Raw genomic sequence first — 24,881 nt, 5'->3', positions numbered from 1 at the left:
GTTGTGTGATTGTGCTGTTGTGAAATGCGTAAAAGGTAGAAGTGCACAAGATACGACTTTGGTTTGTCCGAGCTATGAGATACGGCTTTGGTTTGTCCGGGCTATGAGATACGGCTTTGGTTTTTCCAAGCCAAGAAACAGCTGGGGTTCTAGTCCCAGTGGAAGGAAGAGGGCTAAGAAAAAACAGAGCTTCTTTTTCTTAATTGAAGAAGGACGTAGATTCTTTTTTTGTCCATTTTTCCAAGCTGTTTGCCTGAAGGTTGTGTGATTGAAAGTGTCAAAGTGGTAGGATAAATTGACTAAAAAAACAGTTCTAGCATTAATCCACGGAAATAACATAGGTTAGGAATTTGTTGAAAGGTCAATTTAAATAAACCTGCATTGAGAATCTTCAAAATAAAAAAATTGGAAAAGAAATATAAAAACCTAAAATACCAAATTAAGATGGGAAATAAAAACGGTAAATCTCTAGCTCTTGAAGGAGATGAGAAGTTCATGGCGAGTAGATTTCTTAATTGTATGCGATACATGCCGAAGTGGAAGACAAAGTATGGAGTAGAAGGGAAGTTGAAATGTGGAAGATAGTAGTTGAAGTTTAGGAGGAGAGTGTGGCTAGGATAACAAAGGGACAGAGAAAGGAAAGAAAAGAGAGAGAATTGAATTGCGCTAGAGTGTGGTTGAAAGCTTCACATGAGAGAAGAGAACAAATTCAAAAGACAAAAGATAGAAAGGTGAAAAGTGATGAGGCAGGTATGTTTGTCAGGCCGGAAAACAATGAGGCCATAGTGCGCAGGCGCGCTGTCCCTGCCATAGCTCAAGGCGCAGCTCAAGGCGCAGCTCAAGGCGCAGCTCAAGGCGCAGCTCAAGCAGAGGAGCAAGAGAAGTCGTCCGCTCCTATCCAAATTTAACAGACCTGCACCCTCCCCCATATAATAGCAAAAATGGTCAGGGTCATATTATTAGAACTCCTGTACAAACAAGAAGAAGATTTTCCCAAAATGTAGGCAATGTTGATGTGTGCCCAATGATACAGGTGCCAAACCCTATTGCAGGGGAAGGCTACCCTCCACATACGTATGTTTTTTGGCCCCGGACTTTGGAAGAGGCAAGAAAAGCAGTTGAAGGGGTTACCCCTGTTGCAGAAGACCCAGATAAATGGCCAGAAGACATGGCTGGAATCATACATTCCTACAGACTAAATAGGCATAAGGCAGGAGAAGCTGCAATGTCTTCTTTGGGAAAAGACTGGGCAAAGGTTAGAGGGAATTATACAGGTAGAAATAATCAAGGGCCTTTCCCCTATCCTGTTGAGGGAAATCAATTGATAGGGGAGTATGCAGCACAATGGAATGATCTTGTGCAAAGAGTGAGAACTATATTTCGAAGACGAGCGAATTATGGTCATTTGGCAGGAATTAAACAGAAGCCTGGAGAAGATACTGATGATTTTCGCTTAAGATTTGAAAAATAATTCAGGGTGCATAGTGGCATCCCATTCAATGATGAAGCTGAGAGTGCTTATCAGCAACAGCTTAAAAATGCGCTCCTTACTAATTTCCGCCCTGAAATCGGCAACTGGGTATGGAAACATTTGGTGGAAGTAGATGTTGCCAGTGTTACAACAACTATGCAATGGGGCAGACATGCTGAAAAGGTGATCAAAAGAGGCAAAAGTTCTGATGTATTTCATGTAGACAACGATGATGATGATGACCTAGATGAAGATACAACAGTCTTCTTCCATGGGTCCCAGCGGGCCAGAGGAAGAGGTAGAGGCCAACAAGGTCGCCGGCCGCCATATAATTCAAAACCCCCATCAGATTCTGACAACTGTTGGAACTGTGGGAGACGAGGACACTTGGCAAGAGCGTGTCGTTTTGCAAAACAATACCAATCAAAGGGTGGAGGAGGAGGCAGAGGAAAAGCCAAATTTTCAGGTGTGTGCTGAGGGCGTGATAGCAAGGCAGATTACGGCTGGATGATGGAAGAATGAATGAGGACAGGCAGGGAATGCGTGTACGACATGGGATGTGCACGGCTGTAACTGAGGTCCGGTGGACTTCAATGTCTGCCTGCTCACGGCCATCATGAAGTTAAATGTTGTGGGACAGGGGTTGAGATGTGATGGTGAATGAATGGGTGCCTTTGTGTCTGTTAGTTTGTACATGTGTGCGCGCATATGAATGGCCTAGGTAGGTTGATGTGGAGGCGACGTGATCACAATTGAAGATAAGATCCCTCTCGCCTGTAAGTGTAGTACAAATTGAGATGAATAGGATTTGATGATTACTCAGGGGCACCATTGACGTCAAATGGTTCAATGGAGAAGGCCCGTTTCCTGTGGCTGGACAAGACAGGACCATCTAGTCCAGTCGCTCCCCAACGACGCTATTGACACATTACGTGAATGTGTCAAAACGGTGGGGGAGTAGAATGATTTAATCTACTGTAAGATTCAATGTTTTGTCAAATGTAATTGTTTTTGGAGTCTTAACAGGACACGTAAGAATTCAACACACAGTGATGAGGGGAGCAGAAGAAACATCTCGAATGAGCCCATCTCACGTGCCGTCCAACTGGCCGGCAAAGGAGATACGTGGTATCATCTGTCCCAGTGCGCCCCAGTGAAGGGTCTGCAACCTTTGCATTAGTCATTTGAGATGTTTCTTCTGCTCCTCTCATCACTGTTCTGGTTGCCCTGGTTACAGAGGCGTTGCTACACCAAAGGGAAGGAAGATTGTGTCTGTAGCAACGCTGATTAGCTAAGGAATGTAGTGTGGTGTGAATTAGCACTTCATTGTCGGCCCGTGACCCCTGCAGAATCTGTCCTCCTTCCTCAACCAGCTGTTCGTCTCTCATGGTTGGCTGACTCGTCTTCGAGTGTTATCAGATAACTTGAATTGCCGCTTTCCTGTGGAACAATGCAACTAAACCTTGGCTAGACTTTATCTACTTAGTAGATTAACACAAATTAACAATAAATAACTTCTCCTGAACACTAAAACAAATGTTAAGTAAATGTAAGGGAACTGGTATGCAGTTCTTCAAACAAACATTGAAGAAATATAGGATAACTTGTACGTAACTACTTCAAACTGTGTTTAACACTTAACAAATAAAAACAGTTCTGATCAACAACAATCTATGAACCAAACCTACAGTTAACTAAAAGGAATGAAGTTTCTTTCAACCAAATAAGAACATTTTGCCTATGCAAATAAGCTCTGCTCATTGTTAGTGAAGGCCTCTTACAGGAACAAAAACACACAGATAACATAAGGACAGGAAGGATACATATGGCTGACAGGGATCAAAAGACATCCCTGTCACTAAAGAGGAAGAACGTAGATAAAAGGAAAGCCCTAAACTCGTAAAGACAAGGCCTAAAGGTCTGGCAGGCCAACGCTTCACTTAAATTATTCCAACATTTCCCCCCTGTTTATCACACATTTGCTCAATTTTTACATTACCAAAAACAACCACTTCTCTTGATTTTCAGTTGACGAATGACAAGTATGAGCACAAATATTTCCACCAAAAAGGATAAATGTTGCGACATCATCATCATCTTTATCATCAACATGCTGACGTTCAGACATTAGGCATACCCGGGCCATCTCGTCGTCTATGGGCGAGATTGCTGTAGTGACAGAGCACGGAGACATGGAATACAACAACATCCACACAAGGTGAGTATAGCAGTAAATGAGGACACAAGGGCTTTATACTTCCCAAAAGCAGTCATCCACTTGTTGTGCTCTTTCATCCTCGTGTTCAGGGATTGCAAGCTTGCAATCACCTTCGTCAGGCTCCCATCAGGGGCGGTGTTGTTCTGGCTGAAGGTGCAGCATGTTCCCTGAACATTGCGCAGACCCTCCCTTTCCCAGACAACAACATAACAAGAGCATTGCGGTTCTGGATTGACACTAGGGAAGGCGTGGCTAGCTGTTCGTGCACTGCCTCAAGTCCCGCTTGTGTCCGTTTGCCCAATTTCTGCATGTTGCAATGGATGTAATTTATCCTGTCAACGTTCTTGTTCATCGTACACCAGCAGCAAATGGAGGACTCCCATCCCGCTGCAATTTGGTCAATTATATCTTATTAATCAGGAACTCCTCTGGGGACTCTAATTGCGTCAATTTCAGTCAGGTCATCGTCGCCTCTCAAATTTAAAGACATTATGATTTTGTTTTTTCCAGCTTTTTCCCAGATCTTGGCATGTCGGTACATATATCAAATTCATATGTTGTATATTAAAGCTGACTGAACTGCCCTTTCATCCCCCCTGTTGAGCCAGGTGCCAACACCACGTGACAACACCATGGCTCAATACAGCTGCCCATTTCTATCGTTTTTTGTTGTCCGATCACAATGTGAAAACCCAATCCACCAATCAAAAAAAAAAATCAACAAAATAACTGCCGGTAAAGTAATATAATAGTTATTGTTGTAGTTTCTTAACTTTAACTAACTCAATCGCTCTCTTATTCTCAAATTCTAAATTTAGCTTTGAAATGTCGTTATTTCATAATTGTTCATCATCCAATTCCAGAAAGCAAGTTCTTTCCATCTCTCAAGTTTTGTTTCATCAAGGCTAGGCATTAACGGAGCGTGGACCAGTTTCTGCCCGTAAACAAATTGCTCGCCTTTTTTTTTGTTTTATTTTTTTTCCTATCTTTACAAATTCGTTTTCGTTTAGCGGTGCAAATCAGACTAATAAATACTTTAGTGCACCTATATTAGCCAATTTCATCCTTTTAACACATATCACTTACAACACACAGACAACACAAAAACAGCAGAGACACAGCTCACAGACAATACTAACAAACAACGCTGCGCAAACGTCATCCTCTATTTTGACGTTTTGGTTATACTTTCTTTTTCTTTTCTTTTCTTTCCTCAGTGCCTTTTATCCTTCGTGCAACTATTGTCACATCTTCCCTAAGCATCACCCTGCTTCAATATCACTTGCTACCACGCCCTCAGCCCACCCCTGGAGTGGGTACAACCTCACTCCACGCGCAGCCACAGCAAGTGAAGCAAGAGGGGGGGGGGGGCGGCATTTCCATACTGATTTATCCCAGCCTGGCCAGTACTGGGACAATCAATGCCGTCGTCCCCCACCTCGACTCCACCCGCTCGAACGGCAGGCCCCAACGCACCACGGCGGCACACAGCAGAGCCACGGTTGGCGAGCCCGCAGGGAGTGGAGCCCGTCGCTCGAGACTGCCGGACGGAAGGCCAGAGAGCCAGGCCAGAGCTGCCGTCGAGTCCACAGCAGGCGGCCACAGGCTCAGACTCGGGAGGCAGGAGGGTCCGGTGGTGGTTTTGGCCAGTTGGCTGTTGGCTAGCTGGCTAACGTAGCTGGTTGTCCGAGGGAGAGGAAACAGATAGGTGAGAGCGGAGCTGCAGGAATGCGAAGTGGACTGAAGACAACACGAGAAAAGTAAAAGAAGAGACGGGTGCACTGAAAACGGGAAAACGAAAAACAAGTAACAGACACGGTCCGGGACAGAAGCGGCAGTCAACAAATCTGACGCCAGCGTGCTCTATCCCGGAAGACAACAGACGGTGGGGGGAGCTAATTGATCAGACAGCAATAAGCTGCAGTCTTTTTAAACTGTGCATTTAAACTCCTGTATGCCAGCCTCCTTCCCCTCGAAGCTCCACCATCCTCCTCCGATACCAGCCCCAGGTGTCGAGCCTAAGTAAACACCTATAACCAGTGATGGTGTAGTATGTTTTTATTCTGGTCTTATTCCATGTATATTTCATTTGTAAGTCTAGGTTGTGACCAAGTTGACCCATTCACCCTCCAAGTTATGCCTATCGACTGTAGACAAGTGTGTGGAAAATTGTAATTGTCCAACGGAAGACAGTTCAACAACATATTGACAGTGTCACTTCTTTTGTGGCTTACTTCTTTTTCGGTTCCCAGCTTGGCACAACGTCCATACTGTATCGTATCAACATAAAACATCAACGCACAGGTGAGGTGGCCGAGAGGTGAAGGTGATTCATTGCTAATCCGTTGTCCTTTTCACGCATGGGTCCACATCCCATCCTTGTTGAAGGGTGCCGTCAGATTGTTGAATCTAAAAACTCTTATTTGTTGCTGAAGCTTGCCTTCCGGACTACTTCCTCAACCGGCGCTCAATTCACTGACGGGCAGTTTATTACTTTGTGCGAAATAGCATTTAAGCAGGTTTTCGACCCAAGTGCGTTAACCTGTGTTTGCAGCAGCGTAATTGTATAGATGCATTCGTTGTGCATGCGTCTAAACCAGGGATGGGCAAACTTTTGACTTGCGTGCCGAATTGGGATCTAAATTTGGACCGGGAGGCCGAACCAGGAGCAGATGGATGTAGTTTTTGAGTGAAGATTCAAGATTCAAGAGTTTTTATTCGCCATGTTTGAGCTTGCCAAACAAGGAATTTGACTTCGGTAAAGTGAAGTAATATAAATGATATAAATATAAATGTAAATGATATAAATATAAATTTAAAGGTCATTGCATAAAAGGTTTTGGCATTTAGTAGGTAGTAATGCATGGATATTCGAAAAAAAGCTTTTTGAAAACAAATGCATTTATTAATTAACAGCATTAAAAAGAATGTCATCAAAAAACTACTATCAGTGACTCTTATTAAACACGACACTGTTATTTTGAATAACCGTTTCCATCACTTCAGCAGCTGTAGGTCAGATTTTTGAAAGATGTTTATTTAGGCAAAATCACATAAAACGGCAAACATTCTGACCAAATACATCATCTTGAAGAATCAGTGAAAGAATACATCTAAATAAAGTACCGTATTTTTCAGACAATAAGTCACGTTTTTTTTCATGGTTTGGGTGGGGGGGGTTGACTTATACTCAGGAGTGACTTGTTTGTGAAATTATTCACAAATTTTCAAAATTCCAAAATCCGCGATGTAGTGAAACCGCGATGTAGCAAGGGATTATTGTAATTTGAACTGCAATTGACATCAGCGGCGCGGCGCACACGGCATTGTTTACATAAAGGACAAGGGATTCGATCACGGGATTTAATGACTTGGAGTGACAGAGATTGTTTGATAAAATTGTTGTTTATAATTATATGGGCCTGTGAAATAATTTTAACTGCAATTTATGACGAGTCCGACGTCAGCGGCGCAGCGCTCACGCGGCGTTGTTTACATAAAGGACGAAAATTTTGATCGATGAATTTAATGATTTGGAGTGACACAGATGTATACTTTATACTGTGTGCCGGAAATGGAGAGTAATTGGTCACACTTTTGAAGAGTGTAGTAATGGCAGAAAGTGCAATCTCTGTGGAGAAAGTGATCATCTCTACAGAAAGTGTCCAGTCTTTTGCCAACAAACTGAAGGCCGGGAGAAAAATGACACAGGTGAAGGAAAATGATGGTAAAGGGAAGGGGGAGGGGCATATGGTAAGCACACAAATGGAAAGTGACATTTCACAAGAAATAGCCACAGATGAGTTGAGTGCAGACACTTAGATTTTTGTGTGCAAAAAGCTAAAAGACTCGCATCTGAACGGTCCTCTGAATCGCTGTCGACGTCAGAGGAGAGAGGAAAGCCTGGGAGCCCAGATAGTGAGCTGGATGAGTCCAGAGTATTCCCTTCCGACTCACCAAATGAAATCTCCTTTTTAAATATATGCCTACAATCGACACCCAAAAGCCGCAATGCCATGAATTTAAGGTTGAGGGAGAGAACGTCACCAGACGCAACCAGGAAAGGTCGCCGGCGGCCAAGTTCTGCCTGTGGTACCGCAATAAAGGAGTTACTGTCAAAAGAAATAACTTAACAAATATGAGACCCACTTCACTGGTTCTTTTATCTCAAACAAAAGAACCAGTGAAGTGATTAACAAGTAAAAACAAAATGAACTTAGTACAAAAAATATGAGACCCTCTATAGGAGTATTATACTAATGACACGAACCCTATTAACCATCAATGTTAGAAGTGTATAATCCAAGATTAGAGCACTCAGTGTCTTATCCTCCTTAAAAACCCTCAAGGCCCATATGATTTTAATTCAAGAATGCGGCATACCCTTTTTATTTAATATTATTTTATTATTAGTAATTAGAAATTACAGACAGTGGGAGGAGATGTTGCCCTATCCATCATTATGGAGTGGGTCAAATGAAAACCGCAATGATGGACTGACCATTTTAATAAATAACCCCCGGATTCTTTTAAACAGGAGCATAGTGTACTTTGAGCATTGATTATGTACTCACACGACTAAAACCTGTTTTCTTTTCGGATCACTTAATACTGTCTTGCACTCTGTCACTTCCCTCTGGCGTGACTACGTATTTGGAGGTTCGTGGAAACTAAAGGTTTGTGCTCCCTGCTTGATGATGAGGCTTTGGTTGCTCACTACAGGGCGCTCTATAAGAACTGGCAGACCCTTCAGGACTTGTACAAATCCCGGGCACAGTGATGGGAAAAGATAAAGGTAAGAATTCAGATTTTCTTTAAAAGAGCAGGAAATGAAACGCATGTTAGGAAGGAAAAATTGACTACAGAGGTATTTTAACTTGCCACAAAAGGGAATAAACTTCGATGACGAAATCAAACACGTGAAAAATGAGCTGAGAAGCTTGGTGGTTATAAAAAGTAAAGGCATAATAATAAGAAGCAGGGAAAGAGAATTAAAAGGAGAAAATGCACCAGGTACTTATTTAAAAAAAAAATCATGAACAAAGGAGTTGGAATGTCCAAATTGCAAAAAGAGAATGTAAAAATTACAGAGCAAAGTAGTGAAATACAGTGGAGCCTCGGTTTTCAACCACAATCCGTTCCAGAAGGCTGTTCGAGAAGTGAATCGTTTGAATTCCGAATCATGTTTTCCGATTACAAATTATGGAAAAAAATGTAATCCGTTCCACGCAAAAAAAAACGCCATTTTAAGTCATTTTTTCATTTGCGCATTTTTGTCCGAACGTGCAACCGTAGCGCGTCGCCGACCACGCAACTACACCGCGCTGCCCGCATTATTGTGACAGAGTCGTCGCTGAAATTTAGAAAATATTTTTAATGTCCTGATGTACTTTCCAAAATTTAAGTGGACCTCAGTTCGCAGGGAGCTTAATTTGGTCCAATCACGCAACCGCAGCGCTCCGGGCGCTCACTGTCACATTGCTTTACGAGCGTCTTTGTGTTTTAGGATGGCTCTACTGCTCCCACTTGCTTCCTTTGGAGGCATGATTAGAGTTGATGCAATCCTCAGAGTAACGAGAATGTAATAACAAACGGAGTCAGTTGGCATGCGGGTCCTCTCGGCTCATCTCGCGAGGTTCGACAACCGAAATTTCGTCCGACATCCGAAACAAAAAAATCTCGAATTTTTTGTTCGACTACCATTTTATTCGAGAACCGGGACGTTCGAAAACCGAGGCTCCACTGTAAATGAAACAGTAGAAAACTACTTTCAGAGATTGTATGATAGGGGAGACATACGCTGAGACAATGTCAGATGTATTCGATTTTATTGTAAAAACAGTTAAAGATAAAGAGCTACTAACAAAATATTTTACCCAAAAGGATATAAACAAATGTGTAAAACAATTTAAGAAAGCAAAAGCCCCAGGGGTGGATGGAATATGTTTGGAGTTTTACCTAACGTTTTGGGACATTTTACTTACTGTTTTTAATGAAATGGATCAAACAGAGCACCTACCAGACAGCTGGAGAGCAGGGATTGTGACATTATTACACAAAAAAGTAGATAAAACGGATCTTAGTAACTGGCGACCTATTGCGCTTTTAAATGTCGATTGCATCCATCCATCCATCCATCCATCCATCCTCTTCCACTTATCCAGGGTCATGTTGCGGGGGCAGCAGCTTTAGGAGGGACTCCCAGACTTCCCCCTCCTCAGCCACTTCATCCAGCTCATCCCGGGGGATCCCAAGGAGTTCCCAGGCCAGCCGAGAGACAGTCTCTCCAGCGCATCCTGGGTCGTCCACGGGGTCTCCTACCAGTGGGACATGCCCAAAACACCTCCCCGTATCCTGTCTTAACAAAGTAGTAGAACAAAGTGCTAAGATTCTTTGAACTGATTGACCAGCTGCAGAGGAAGCAATCAAAGTTGTAGCTGCCATAAGAAAATGCACTGTAAGGAACGTTTTGAGCTAAGCTCTATTTCCAAGTGGGAACCAATTTCAGTTTTTGTGTTAGCGGTTCCTTTTTGTGAGTTACACAAGGGCGAGAGTGTCTGATTTTGAGCCACCGGGTGGCGACGTTTTTCCGTTTGAACAAGCAAGTGGTGAAGAACGCAAGAAATGCTTATTTTGTGTCCTTTCTGATAGCATTTTTGTTTATTGTTGAAACCGGAGTTTGAAGACCTGTATTGTCAGGATTTACGTTTTTCTTCGTTTTCTCCCTCGAGCAAATGCGGCAATGAGGTAATCCTTAGATGTTAGCCATGCTATGTTATGTTAGCAAGAACATGACGAATGTGTTTTAAGTGCATGAGCAGATTTAAGTTATTTTGTGTGTAACGTTTATTGTTCTCTGTGAGAACGTTTTATGTTAATAGTCTTTATGTCTTTTAGTTCTCACGGCATGTGTGTGGAGAAGTTGAATAAATGCCCGTTTTGAAGAACTGCTTGTACGCCTGATTGACGAGGGAGCTACAGTGAGAACTCAGCCAGCCCGGCGCCAGAACAAGACGGTGTTCGGCAGAGCTACAAGCAAGTCACTTCACTCACCTCTTCCATCGGACAGATAAGAGACTGTACATTCACCTGCCTACACAAATAGCTACCTGAGTCCAGAGAGCTTTGGGTGCCAGTCAACAATAAGTAAAACATTTGAACAAGTTAAATGTTTAAAGGTGGACTAGCCTCAATTGCTGTAAAGGGACCTACAAGTGCTAAATTGTGCAATGTTATGGTGATGTGTGCATGTTGTAAGGTTTAAGTGCGTGCTTATTTGCACCTAGTAATGTCTGATTGAGGTGTGAACGACCATTCATAGCATTTGAAAACAAGTTCATTTGCGAACATTCAAAGGTGTAGAACAACATTTAAGTGATTAAGTCATTGCAATGAAAAATTAAGTTTATTGTACATTTAGTCAATATATTAGACAGGTTGGTTGATAAAGTAAATTACAGGAGTCAGTAGTAATTCAAGATAGCCTACTGTAGTCAAGTGATAAAACTATAACATCATTACATTAGTAAATCAGATAAATACTGAGTTCATGAGACTTCCTAAAAATGGATAGTGAGCAAGCAGATAAAACTCTTAAGAGGGAGACTGAAATAAGTGAAGGCAAACAACCTGCCCCAGAAGATGCACTAAGAAGAAGTGAAAGATCGAGAAGGCTCACTGAGAAGGGACAAGAACTCGAAGAGACTAAACTCAAAGGTCTCCAACATCGTTTCTCACGTACCTATGACAAGTGGAAGATTCTTGCTAAGAAATCAAGGAAGGAGATAGAGGGAGCCTCTTCTCAAGAGAACCTACAAACTCTCATCAACAAGATAAAAGAAGCATCAAATGATGTACAGCAGGCGTACGAAGACCTGCGCAAATGCATAATCCCTGATAAAGAGACACGCCGTCGAACAGACACCTGCGACACTGTCTCAAGGCAGATATTAGAGCATGCTTGGAACCATCTCCAAGACAAAGATAACGAGCAAGAAATAGAGTGGTTTGAGACTGGCTCTGTGTTCTCATTAGGAGTATCAGAAGCATGCAGTGCAAGCTCAAGATCATCACTCTCAAGTAAATCGTCATGTAAATCTTCAAAAATAAGTGAAGCTGCAGCAGAATTAGCCGCAAATGAAGCCACTTTGGAAGTCCAAGAGCAAGTGGAGCGTGAGGAACGTGAACTCAGAAACCTAGAAGCTGAGTACAGACAAAGGCTTGTGCGACAAAAAAAGGAACGTGCACAAGAAGAAGAGCAATGTAGACAAAGGCTTGCACAACAAGAAGAAGAATGTGCTGCAAATAAACAGGTCTTGGAAGAAAAGCGCAGAAAGATAGAACGCTTAGAGACCATAAAAAAGATGAATGCCGCCAAGGCCAAACTAGAAGTGTATAAACAAGAACAAGGTTCAACCTCTGACTTGCTGGATCTATTCAAGGATTATAAGCCCAAACGAGAAAGGCTTACATTCGACTCAAAACCTTCTGTCACGCCACAACTAATCACAAGGATGCAATCTTCTATAACTACTCCCAAAGAGGATAGCACAACTGATTTTGCCAAGGTAATAGCAGAGTCCTTCAGTGTAAGCCGTCTCCCAGCACCAGAGCCTGCTGTTTTCAGTGGAGATCCACTAAAGTACAAGGGCTGGGAAATGTCCTTTCAAACGCTGATAGGCAGAAAGAATATACCAGCGAACGAAATTAATCTACTACCTACAAAAATATGTTGGTGGACCAGCAAGAAAAGCCATTGAGGGATACTTCCTTCTGGGAACAGATGCAGCCTATCAGACAGCGCTCGATGTCCTGGAAAAAAGATATGGAAGCTCCTTTATGGTTGCTAAGGCTTTCAGAGATAAGCTGGCCTCATGGCCAAACATAGGACCCAAGGAAAGCATTCAGCTACGAGAGTTCTCAGACTTCCTTCAAGGCTGTCAAGCAGCCATGTCGCAAATAAAGAGCCTGGAGGTCCTTAACGACTGTGGTGAAAACCGACGAATGCTCTCCAAGCTCCCCGACTGGCTTACAGCAAGATGGAACCGAAGGGTGACCAGGATGGAAAAGGAAAATGAGACTTTCCCCAGCTTCGATCAGTTCGTGGAATTCGTCACAGAGGAAGCCGATATAGCTTGTAATCCGATTACCTCCCTTCACGCTCTGAAGTCTGGAGATGGTGGAAAGGAGAAGCCACAAAAAACACGAAGTGTTGGTGCTAAGGTGCTAGCAAGTAGCTCTGAAGAGAAAACAGATGCTAAAGGATGTGTATTCTGTGAGAAGTCAAATCATGGCTTACAGACATGTCGAAGGTTCTTGAAAGAGACAACTGCAGAACGGGTCAAGTTTGTGAAAACAAACAAGCTCTGTTTTGGATGTTTGAAATCAGGACATCAGTCCAAGAACTGTGAGAAGAGAAGCATTTGTGAGACATGCAAAAGGAAGCATCCAACATGTCTACATGAAAATCGTCCAAGGGAAGAAGATAGGAAAGAACAAGAGGACGGCGAAAGAAAGGAGAGTGGGAGACGCTTTAAGAAAAGGGAAGACTTATCAGAGTCTGAAGAGAAAGAAGAGACACCAGTAGAGGCAACAGCTAACAGAGTGGTGCAAGACAAGAGGAGCACCTATTCCTCCACAGTTGTTCCTGTATGGCTGTCCACAGCAAGTAATCCAGAGCAGGAAGTGCTCGTATACGCTCTATTGGACAACCAAAGCGACACCACCTTTATCCTGCAAGAAACGGCAGACGTGTTAGTTACAAAGAAACAGCCTGTGCAATTAAAGCTCTCCACGATGTCATCCAAAGATACCGTCATCCAGAGTCAGAAGTTAACTGGACTGCAGGTCAGAGGTTATAATGAGACAAGGAAAATATCTCTCCCAGTAACCTACACAAGAGAGTTTATTCCTGCAAACCTAAGTCATGTCCCAATACCTGAGACAGCAAGATCATGGCCTCACCTAGAGCACCTTGCTGGAGAGATCACTCCTTTATGTGACTGTGAGATTGGCCTGCTCATAGGCTACAACTGTTCTCAGGCCCTGTTGCCCAGAGAAGTGGTGTCAGGAAAGGATAATGAGCCTTTTGCTCAACGAACAGACTTGGGCTGGAGTATAGTTGGCTGTGTAGATCCCTGCGTTGATTATGGAGATGCAATTGGAAGCAGCCACAGGATCGTTGTGAAACAAGTGACTCCACACATTGAGTCACAGGCTTATCAACCAAGTGAAGTACGATACATATATCGAACACAAATCAAGGAAGTTATCACACCACCAGAAGTCATTAAGGCACTCGAATCAGACTTCAATGAAAGAGTAGCCGAAGATGCCCATATCTCACAGGAAGATCTACGTTTTCTATCCATAATGGAGGAAGGAATCAAGACGAAGCCAGACGGACGTTGCGAAATGCCTCTCCCATTTAAAGAAGAAAGGCCAAGCCTGCCACAGAACAGAATCTGTGCAGATCACCGTCTCAAGTGTCTCAGGAAGAGATTGGAGAGGGACGAGCAATATCGGAAGGACTACAAGACCTTCATGAGTGAGATGATTGCACGCGGAGATGCAGAGAAAGTCACAGAAGAACAACTTGACAAAGGCCCGTCCTGGTACATTCCTCATCACGGGGTGTATCACCCTCATAAACCTGGGAAGATACGGGTCGTGTTCGACTGCTCAGCCAAGTACCAAGGCATGTCACTGAATGACCACCTGCTTACCGGACCGGAACTGACAAACACCTTGGTAGGCGTGCTCTGTCGCTTTCGCAAGGGTCCAGTAGCGATCATGTGTGATGTGGAACGCATGTTCCATCAGTTTCATGTCAGACCAGAGGACAGAGACTATTTGAGGTTTCTGTGGTGGGAAGACGGCGACCTACAGTCAGAACCAGCGGTCTACCGCATGAAAGTACACCTGTTTGGGGCGGCCTCATCACCCGGCTGCGCAAACTATGGCCTCAAACACATCGCTGCACAAGGACAAGGTCACTTCAAAGAAACATCCATTAGATTCATAGAAAGAAACTTCTATGTGGATGATGGACTAACAAGTGTGACAACCGAAGAAGAAGCAATACAGTTAGTCGCTGAAGCAAGAGAAATCTGCAGCAATGGCAAGCTGCGAATTCACAAGTTCATCTCCAATCGCCAGAAAGTACTTGCATCGATTCCCAAAGAAGAGTGTGCTGAAATAGTACGTAATCAAGAGTTAGCCAAAGGCGAGCCGCAGATTGAGAGAGCTCTGGGTGTCGAGTGGTGTGTTGCCTCCGACCAGTTCCAATTCAGAGTAGTGGTCAAAGAGCGTCCGCTCTCTAGAAGAGGAGTGTTGTCGATGGTAGCCTCTATTTTTGACCCACTCGGGTTTGTAGCACCTTTCATTCTCGTTGGAAAACAAATACTACAGCAGATGTGCCGTGACAAGATCGGATGGGATGAGCCTTTACCTGATGATTTACGGCCACAATGGGAATCTTGGTTCCTAGACCTACAGAACCTTGCTGACATCAAGATTCAACGATGCTACCTACCAGACAGTTTCAAAGAGGTCCAAAGATATGAAATTCATCATTTCTCAGATGCAAGTGTCACAGGCTACGGAGAGTGTTCTTACCTGAGAGCAATAGACACATCCGGACAAATCCACTGTTCCTTGGTCATGGCCAAGGCAAGAGTTGCCCCCACGAAGTTAACTACAGTGCCAAGACTTGAGCTGTCCGCAGCTGTCGTTGCTGTGCGGACTAGCGACCTGCTGAAAAGGGAGTTGGAAATAGAAGATGCTCAGGAAATCTTTTGGACAGACTCAAAGGTCGTGCTTGGATATGTCAACAACGACGCCAGAAGATTTCATGTATTCGTGGCCAACCGCATTCAGCGAATCAAGAACAGTACCAAGCCCAGTCAATGGAGATATGTGGCTTCAGAAGAAAACCCTGCAGACCACGCATCAAGGGGTCTCAGGGCAAAGGAGCTCATCGAGTCTAACTGGTTTACTGGCCCCGAATTTCTCTGGCGTGAAGAACTTCCCAGCGGAGACATCAAGGTGGGAGAGATGTTAGCAGAAGACACTGAAGTTCGAAAGGCCTTCGTGGGCAAGACCTTGACGACGGAAGACTCACTGCTTGATCGCTTCCAGAAGTTCTCCAGCTGGATGATGTTAGTCAAAGCCATCGCTAGACTCAAACGACGTGTCAAAGAGCTCAAGGGTCTGACAGAAAGAATCAATGAAGCCACGAGTCTCGAAGAAAGAAAGGAAGCAGAAATCACGATCATAGGCATTGTCCAAAGAGAAACCTTATCAAAGGAGATACAAGGTCTTCAAACTAAGAAGGACATAAGCAAGGACAACAGACTATCCAAACTAAACCCTTACCTGGACCAGCAAGGTATCCTAAGGGTGGGAGGTCGACTGGAACGTGCTGCACTGCATCGACACATCAAGCATCCAGCAGTCTTGCCTAAGAACAGCCACATAACAACACTACTGATCCAGCACTACCACCAAAGGGTGCAGCATCAAGGACGTGGCATAACAATGAACGAGCTACGATCAAACGGAATCTGGATACTTGGATGCAGTCAAGCGGTGTCATCCTACATCTACAAGTGTGTCAAGTGTAGAAAGTTCAGAAGGTGTACGGAGGACCAACGAATGGCAGACTTACCCCATGAACGGATGGAGACCACTCCTCCCTTTACCTATTGTGGGATGGATTGTTTTGGTCCTTTCTACGTCAAGGAAGGAAGAAAGGAGTTGAAGCGCTACGGTCTGCTACTCACCTGTTTGTGCTCTCGCGCCGTACACATAGAGCTACTTGATGACATGACTACTGACGCTTTTATCAATGCGCTCCGCGCATTCATCGCTCTACGAGGAAATGTTCGACAACTTCGATCAGACCAAGGTACAAACTTTGTGGGTGCGAGACGCGAGTTCCTTGAAGCTGTAAAAGAGATGGATCAAGAGAGTCTAAAAGAACTTGGCTGTGAGTTTGTGATGAACACTCCTTCTGCAAGCCACATGGGCGGCGCCTGGGAAAGGCACATCAGGACCATTAGGAGTGTGCTGACATCCATCCTGGATCAGTCTTCTCGAAGACTGGATAGCTCATCTTTGAGGACTTACCTGTACGAGGTAATGGCAATCATAAACAGCAGACCTCTAACTACTCACCTTCTCAATGATCCCACAGGGCCACAGCCTCTAACGCCTAATCACATTTTGACGATGAAATCCTCGATAGTCCTGTCTCCTCCTGGAAAGTTTGTGAAGGAAGACCTGTACTTACGGAAAAGATGGCGTAGAGTGCAATACTTAACTGAAGAATTCTGGTCCCGATGGAAGAAAGAGTACCTGTTGAACCTACAACAAAGAGAAAAATGGAACAAGACGAAGAGAAATGCAAGGATCAATGACATAGTGATTATAAAGGATGAAAATACACCAAGAAATGAATGGAAGCTGGCTAAGGTCACACAAGTGTACCCAAGTGAAGATGGTCATGTGAGGAAGATACAGTTATTGATCAGCAACTCAGAACTAAGTGACACTGGAAAACGAGTCAACAAGCAAACCTACCTGGAGAGACCTATACATAAGACTGTGACCTTGCTTGAAGCAGAATGAGAGCCTCCAGTCTACCCTCTCTAGAGCCCCTCCCTAGCGCCAGCTAGCTTATGACCTAATCCTTAGTTATAGTTACCTTAATTATACTTACCTCAGTTATACTTGCCCTTTTTCTCTTAGTTCTACTCATTTCAGATAGTTGAAGGAAATCACAAGTGATTTGGTGGGAGTGTAGCTGCCATAAGAAAATGCACTGTAAGGAACGTTTTGAGCTAAGCTCTATTTCCAAGTGGGAACCAATTTCAGTTTTTGTGTTAGCGGTTCCTTTTTGTGAGTTACACAAGGGCGAGAGTGTCTGATTTTGAGCCACCGGGTGGCGACGTTTTTCCGTTTGAACAAGCAAGTGGTGAAGAACGCAAGAAATGCTTATTTTGTGTCCTTTCTGATAGCATTTTTGTTTATTGTTGAAACCGGAGTTTGAAGACCTGTATTGTCAGGATTTACGTTTTTCTTCGTTTTCTCCCTCGAGCAAATGCGGCAATGAGGTAATCCTTAGATGTTAGCCATGCTATGTTATGTTAGCAAGAACATGACGAATGTGTTTTAAGTGCATGAGCAGATTTAAGTTATTTTGTGTGTAACGTTTATTGTTCTCTGTGAGAACGTTTTATGTTAATAGTCTTTATGTCTTTTAGTTCTCACGGCATGTGTGTGGAGAAGTTGAATAAATGCCCGTTTTGAAGAACTGCTTGTACGCCTGATTGACGAGGGAGCTACAAAAGTTGTTCTGTTTACACATCGTAAAACGCCCCGCTATGATTTGACCAGAGCCCAGGGGTTCACCCCCATCCTGTGCATTCTCCCCCCCACTCTGTTTCTCTCAATAAATATGCTCTTGCAAGAGGCCCAAGTCAGACTTCGTTCGAGCATCGCTGTATGCACAGTGACGCATGACTTCTCCACTTGCAAGTGCTTAAAGGGCATACTCTCCCGTGTGGTTCTTGCAAACACTGACATTTTGGTGCCGTGACCTGGATTCCAACATACCCACTGCTGACCGACGGACGACGATGCGCTGTACACCGTCGACGGGCCAGCGTCCATTAGCCAGACCTGGTAAAGAAAGACCTGGGAAGGAAATTTTTCACTGGGCCAGCATCTTAGGTCTGCCTTCGTCTGACAGCGGCGGATTGACGGGATCCGGCAGTGCAATGAACCAGGGGACAAGTAAGTTAAAGCCCTAAAGTTGTGTGATTGTGCTGTTGTGAAATGCGTAAAAGGTAGAAGTGCACAAGATACGACTTTGGTTTGTCCGAGCTATGAGATACGGCTTTGGTTTGTCCGGGCTATGAGATACGGCTTTGGTTTTTCCAAGCCAAGAAACAGCTGGGGTTCTAGTCCCAGTGGAAGGAAGAGGGCTAAGAAAAAACAGAGCTTCTTTTTCTTAATTGAAGAAGGACGTAGATTCTTTTTTTGTCCATTTTTCCAAGCTGTTTGCCTGAAGGTTGTGTGATTGAAAGTGTCAAAGTGGTAGGATAAATTGACTAAAAAAACAGTTCTAGCATTAATCCACGGAAATAACATAGGTTAGGAATTTGTTTGAGGTCAATTTAAACCTGCATTGAGAATCTTCAAAATAAAAAAATTGGAAAAGAAATATAAAAACCTAAAATACCAAATTAAGATGGGAAATAAAAACGGTAAATCTCTAGCTCTTGAAGGAGATGAGAAGTTCATGGCGAGTAGATTTCTTAATTGTATGCGATACATGCCGAAGTGGAAGACAAAGTATGGAGTAGAAGGGAAGTTGAAATGTGGAAGATAGTAGTTGAAGTTTAGGAGGAGAGTGTGGCTAGGATAACAAAGGGACAGAGAAAGGAAAGAAAAGAGAGAGAATTGAATTGCGCTAGAGTGTGGTTGAAAGCTTCACATGAGAGAAGAGAACAAATTCAAAAGACAAAAGATAGAAAGGTGAAAAGTGATGAGGCAGGTATGTTTGTCAGGCCGGAAAACAATGAGGCCATAGTGCGCAGGCGCGCTGTCCCTGCCATAGCTCAAGCCGCAGCTCAAGGCGCAGCTCAAGGCGCAGCTCAAGCAGAGGAGCAAGAGAAGTCGTCCGCTCCTATCCAAATTTAACAGACCTGCACCCTCCCCCATATAATAGCAAAAATGGTCAGGGTCATATTATTAGAACTCCTGTACAAACAAGAAGAAGATTTTCCCAAAATGTAGGCAATGTTGATGTGTGCCCAATGATACAGGTGCCAAACCCTATTGCAGGGGAAGGCTACCCTCCACATACGTATGTTTTTTGGCCCCGGACTTTGGAAGAGGCAAGAAAAGCAGTTGAAGGGGTTACCCCTGTTGCAGAAGACCCAGATAAATGGCCAGAAGACATGGCTGGAATCATACATTCCTACAGACTAAATGGGCATAAGGCAGGAGAAGCTGCAATGTCTTCTTTGGGAAAAGACTGGGCAAAGGTTAGAGGGAATTATACAGGTAGAAATAATCAAGGGCCTTTCCCCTATCCCGTTGAGGGAAATCAATTGATAGGGGAGTATGCAGCACAATGGAATGATCTTGTGCAAAGAGTGAGAACTATATTTCGAAGACGAGACGAATTATGGTCATTTGGCAGGAATTAAACAGAAGCCTGGAGAAGATACTGATGATTTTCGCTTAAGATTTGAAAAATAATTCAGGGTGCATAGTGGCATCCCATTCAATGATGAAGCTGAGAGTGCTTACCAGCAACAGCTTAAAAATGCGCTCCTTACTAATTTCCGCCCTGAAATCGGCAACTGGGTATGGAAACATTTGGTGGAAGTAGATGTTGCCAGTGTTACAACAACTATGCAATGGGGCAGACATGCTGAAAAGGTGATCAAAAGAGGCAAAAGTTCTGATGTATTTCATGTAGACAACGATGATGATGATGACCTAGATGAAGATACAACAGTCTTCTTCCATGGGTCCCAGCGGGCCAGAGGAAGAGGTAGAGGCCAACAAGGTCGCCGGCCGCCATATAATTCAAAACCCCCATCAGATTCTGACAACTGTTGGAACTGTGGGAGACGAGGACACTTGGCAAGAGCGTGTCGTTTTGCAAAACAATACCAATCAAAGGGTGGAGGAGGAGGCAGAGGAAAAGCCAAATTTTCAGGTGTGTGCTGAGGGCGTGATAGCAAGTGAGATTACGGCTGGATGATGGAAGAATGAATGAGGACAGGCAGGGAATGCGTGTACGACATGGGATGTGCACGGCTGTAACTGAGGTCCGGTGGACTTCAATGTCTGCCTGCTCACGGCCATCATGAAGTTAAATGTTGTGGGACAGGGGTTGAGATGTGATGGTGAATGAATGGGTGCCTTTGTGTCTGTTAGTTTGTACATGTGTGCGCGCATATGAATGGCCTAGGTAGGTTGATGTGGAGGCGACGTGATCACAATTGAAGATAAGATCCCTCTCGCCTGTAAGTGTAGTACAAATTGAGATGAATAGGATTTGATGATTACTCAGGGGCACCATTGACGTCAAATGGTTCAATGGAGAAGGCCCGTTTCCTGTGGCTGGACAAGACAGGACCATCTAGTCCAGTCGCTCCCCAACGACGCTATTGACACATTACGTGAATGTGTCAAAACGGTGGGGGAGTAGAATGATTTAATCTACTGTAAGATTCAATGTTTTGTCAAATGTAATTGTTTTGGGAGTCTTAACAGGACACGTAAGAATTCAACACACAGTGATGAGGGGAGCAGAAGAAACATCTCGAATGAGCCCATCTCACGTGCCGTCCAACTGGCCGGCAAAGGAGATACGTGGTATCATCTGTCCCAGTGCGCCCCAGTGAAGGGTCTGCAACCTTTGCATTAGTCATTTGAGATGTTTCTTCTGCTCCTCTCATCACTGTTCTGGTTGCCCTGGTTACAGAGGCGTTGCTACACCAAAGGGAAGGAAGATTGTGTCTGTAGCAACGCTGATTAGCTAAGGAATGTAGTGTGGTGTGAATTAGCACTTCATTGTCGGCCCGTGACCCCTGCAGAATCTGTCCTCCTTCCTCAACCAGCTGTTCGTCTCTCATGGTTGGCTGACTCGTCCTCGAGTGTTATCAGATAACTTGAATTGCCGCTTTCCTGTGGAACAATGCAACTAAACCTTGGCTAGACTTTATCTACTTAGTAGATTAACACAAATTAACAATAAATAACTTCTCCTGAACACTAAAACAAATGTTAAGTAAATGTAAGGGAACTGGTATGCAGTTCTTCAAACAAACATTGAGGAAATATAGGATAACTTGTACGTAACTACTTCAAACTGTGTTTAACACTTAACAAATAAAAACAGTTCTGATCAACAACAATCTATGAACCAAACCTACAGTTAACTAAAATGAATGAAGTTTCTTTCAACCAAATAAGAACATTTTGCCTATGCAAATAAGCTCTGCTCATTGTTAGTGAAGGCCTCTTACAGGAACAAAAACACACAGATAACATAAGGACAGGAAGGATACATATGGCTGACAGGGATCAAAAGACATCCCTGTCACTAAAGAGGAAGAACGTAGATAAAAGGAAAGCCCTAAACTCGTAAAGACAAGGCCTAAAGGTCTGGCAGGCCAACGCTTCACTTAAATTATTCCAACATTTCCCCCCTGTTTATCACACATATGCTCAATTTTTACATTACCAAAAACAACCACTTCTCTTGATTTTCAGTTGACGGATGACAAGTATGAGCACAAATATTTCCACCAAAAAGGATAAATGTTGCGACATCATCATCATCTTTATCATCAACATGCTGACGTTCAGACATTAGGCATACCCGGGCCATCTCGTCGTCCATGGGCGAGATTGCTGTAGTGACAGAGCACGGAGACATGGAATACAACAACATCCACACAAGGTGAGTATAGCAGTAAATGAGGACACAAGGGCTTTATACTTCCCAAAAGCAGTCATCCACTTGTTGTGCTCTTTCATCCTCGTGTTCAGGGATTGCAAGCTTGCAATCACCTTCGTCAGGCTCCCATCAGGGGCGGTGTCGTTCTGGCTGAAGGTGCAGCATGTTCCCTGAACATTGCGCAGACCCTCCCTTTCCCAGACAACAACATAACAAGAGCATTGCGGTTCTGGATTGACACTAGGGAAGGCGTGGCTAGCTGTTCGTGCACTGCCTCAAGTCCCGCTTGTGTCCGTTTGCCCAATTTCTGCATGTTGCAATGGATGTAATTTATCCTGTCAACGTTCTTGTTCATCGTACACCAGCAGCAAATGGAGGACTCCCATCCCGCTGCAATTTGGTCAATTATATCTTATTAATCAGGAACTCCTCTGGGGACTCTAATTGCGTCAATTTCAGTCAGGTCATCGTCGCCTCTCAAATTTAAAGACATTATGATTTTGTTTTTTCCAGCTTTTTCCCAGATCTTGGCATGTCGGTACATATATCAAATTCATATGTTGTATATTAAAGCTGACTGAACTGCCCTTTCATCCCCCCTGTTGAGCCAGGTGCCAACACCACGTGACAACACCATGGCTCAATACAGCTGCCCATTTCTATCGTTTTTTGTTGTCCGATCACAATGTGAAAACCCAATCCACCAATCAAAAAAAAAAATCAACAAAATAACTGCCGGTAAAGTAATATAATAGTTATTGTTGTAGTTTCTTAACTTTAACTAACTCAATCGCTCTCTTATTCTCAAATTCTAAATTTAGCTTTGAAATGTCGTTATTTCATAATTGTTCATCATCCAATTCCAGAAAGCAAGTTCTTTCCATCTCTCAAGTTTTGTTTCATCAAGGCTAGGCATTAACGGAGCGTGGACCAGTTTCTGCCCGTAAACAAATTGCTCGCCTTTTTATTTTTTTATTTTTTTTCCTATCTTTACAAATTCGTTTTCGTTTAGCGGTGCAAATCAGACTAATAAATACTTTAGTGCACCTATATTAGCCAATTTCATCCTTTTAACACATATCACTTACAACACACAGACAACACAAAAACAGCAGAGACACAGCTCACAGACAATACTAACAAACAACGCTGCGCAAACGTCATCCTCTATTTTGACGTTTTGGTTATACTTTCTTTTTCTTTTTTTTTTCTTTCCTCAGTGCCTTTTATCCTTCGTGCAACTATTGTCACATCTTCCCTAAGCATCACCCTGCTTCAATATCACTTGCTACCACGCCCTCAGCCCACCCCTGGAGTGGGTACAACCCCACTCCACGCGCAGCCACAGCAAGTGAAGCAAGAGGGGGGGGGGGGCATTTCCATACTGATTTATCCCAGCCTGGCCAGTACTGGGACAATCAATGCCGTCGTCCCCCACCTCGACTCCACCCGCTCGAACGGCAGGCCCCAACGCACCACGGCGGCACACAGCAGAGCCACGGTTGGCGAGCCCGCAGGGAGTGGAGCCCGTCGCTCGAGACTGCCGGACGGAAGGCCAGAGAGCCAGGCCAGAGCTGCCGTCGAGTCCACAGCAGGCGGCCACAGGCTCAGACTCGGGAGGCAGGAGGGTCCGGTGGTGGTTTTGGCCAGTTGGCTGTTGGCTAGCTGGGTAACGTAGCTGGTTGTCCGAGGGAGAGGAAACAGATAGGTGAGAGCGGAGCTGCAGGAATGCGAAGTGGACTGAAGACAACACAAGAAAAGTAAAAGAAGAGACGGGTGCACTGAAAACGGGAAAACGAAAAACAAGTAACAGACACGGTCCGGGACAGAAGCGGCAGTCAACAAATCTGACGCCAGCGTGCTCTATCCCGGAAGACAACAGACGGTGGGGGGAGCTAATTGATCAGACAGCAATAAGCTGCAGTCTTTTTAAACTGTGCATTTAAACTCCTGTATGCCAGCCTCCTTCCCCTCGAAGCTCCACCATCCTCCTCCGATACCAGCCCCAGGTGTCGAGCCTAAGTAAACACCTATAACCAGTGATGGTGTAGTATGTTTTTATTCTGGTCTTATTCTATGTATATTTCATTTGTAAGTCTAGGTTGTGACCAAGTTCAGGCACTGGTCGAGTTCATGCGGGATATTGGGGTCTGGCTTCAGATATGTAGATTTACTGGCAAGACTGTGTAGGGTCTGCTGGGCAGACTAGCGGTCTATATGTCAACCAGAAACCACAGTTATAAATTACAGGCAACATTATCTGAATCTGCCTTGGTGCACTATCCATTGACCCATTCACCCTCCAAGTTATGCCTATCGACTGTAGACAAGTGTGTGGAAAATTGTAATTGTCCAACGGAAGACAGTTCAACAACAGTGAACAGCAGAGAAGTTCAGCAAGGTAATTTGGTATTGCCATGACCCGGATTCGAACCGGGGTTGCTGCGGCCACAACGCAGAGTACTAACCACTATACGATCATGGCCTACATGCAATAGCTTTAAATATGTTGGAAACGTTTAGGATCTTCAGCAAGTGCACATTGGCAGACCATGAAAGAATATTGAAATGTTTGTGGAACTGTGCAGATCTGATGATCCCAAAGACCTGAGGTGAGACAACATTGACAAAATGTTTTTCTTTATTGACAGTGTCACTTCTTTTGTGGCTTACTTCTTTTTCGGTTCCCAGCTTGGCACAACGTCCAT

General features: G+C 44.0%; 2 protein-coding genes and 1 non-coding gene across 3 annotated transcripts; 2 read left to right on the top strand and 1 right to left on the bottom strand.

The window, feature by feature from the left end:
• The first annotated feature begins 10,139 nt into the window (after window positions 1–10,139).
• On the top strand, window positions 10,140–12,448 carry LOC133152756 (DNA ligase 1-like). Its single transcript, XM_061276637.1, has 2 exons — window positions 10,140–10,436; window positions 10,587–12,448. Exon 2 carries the CDS (start codon window positions 11,255–11,257, stop codon window positions 12,446–12,448), a length of 1,194 nt encoding a protein of 397 aa, XP_061132621.1. The 5' UTR covers window positions 10,140–10,436; window positions 10,587–11,254.
• On the top strand, window positions 12,436–18,003 carry LOC133153146 (uncharacterized). Its single transcript, XM_061277224.1, has 2 exons — window positions 12,436–17,803; window positions 17,954–18,003. The coding sequence occupies exon 1, from the start codon at window positions 12,528–12,530 to the stop codon at window positions 17,316–17,318; it is 4,791 nt and encodes a 1,596-aa protein (XP_061133208.1). The 5' UTR covers window positions 12,436–12,527; the 3' UTR covers window positions 17,319–17,803; window positions 17,954–18,003.
• A 6,583-nt stretch (window positions 18,004–24,586) lies between these two features.
• On the bottom strand, window positions 24,587–24,658 carry trnah-gug (transfer RNA histidin (anticodon GUG)). Its single transcript has one exon. It is a non-coding gene; the product is annotated as a tRNA-His (tRNA).
• Window positions 24,659–24,881: the final 223 nt, after the last annotated feature.

Source organism: Syngnathus typhle, linkage group LG4 (genome assembly GCF_033458585.1).
Source record: "Syngnathus typhle isolate RoL2023-S1 ecotype Sweden linkage group LG4, RoL_Styp_1.0, whole genome shotgun sequence".
Lineage (NCBI taxonomy): Eukaryota > Metazoa > Chordata > Actinopteri > Syngnathiformes > Syngnathidae > Syngnathus > Syngnathus typhle.
Note: the sequence above shows the minus strand (reverse complement) of the source record. Positions and strands in the feature narration are given on the sequence as shown.

Coding starts and splice junctions, on each gene's coding strand:
- LOC133152756 (XM_061276637.1), top strand. CDS start 11,255: ATGGATAGTGAGCAAGCAGATAAAACTCTTAAGAGGGAGACTGAAATA.
- LOC133153146 (XM_061277224.1), top strand. CDS start 12,528: ATGGTTGCTAAGGCTTTCAGAGATAAGCTGGCCTCATGGCCAAACATA.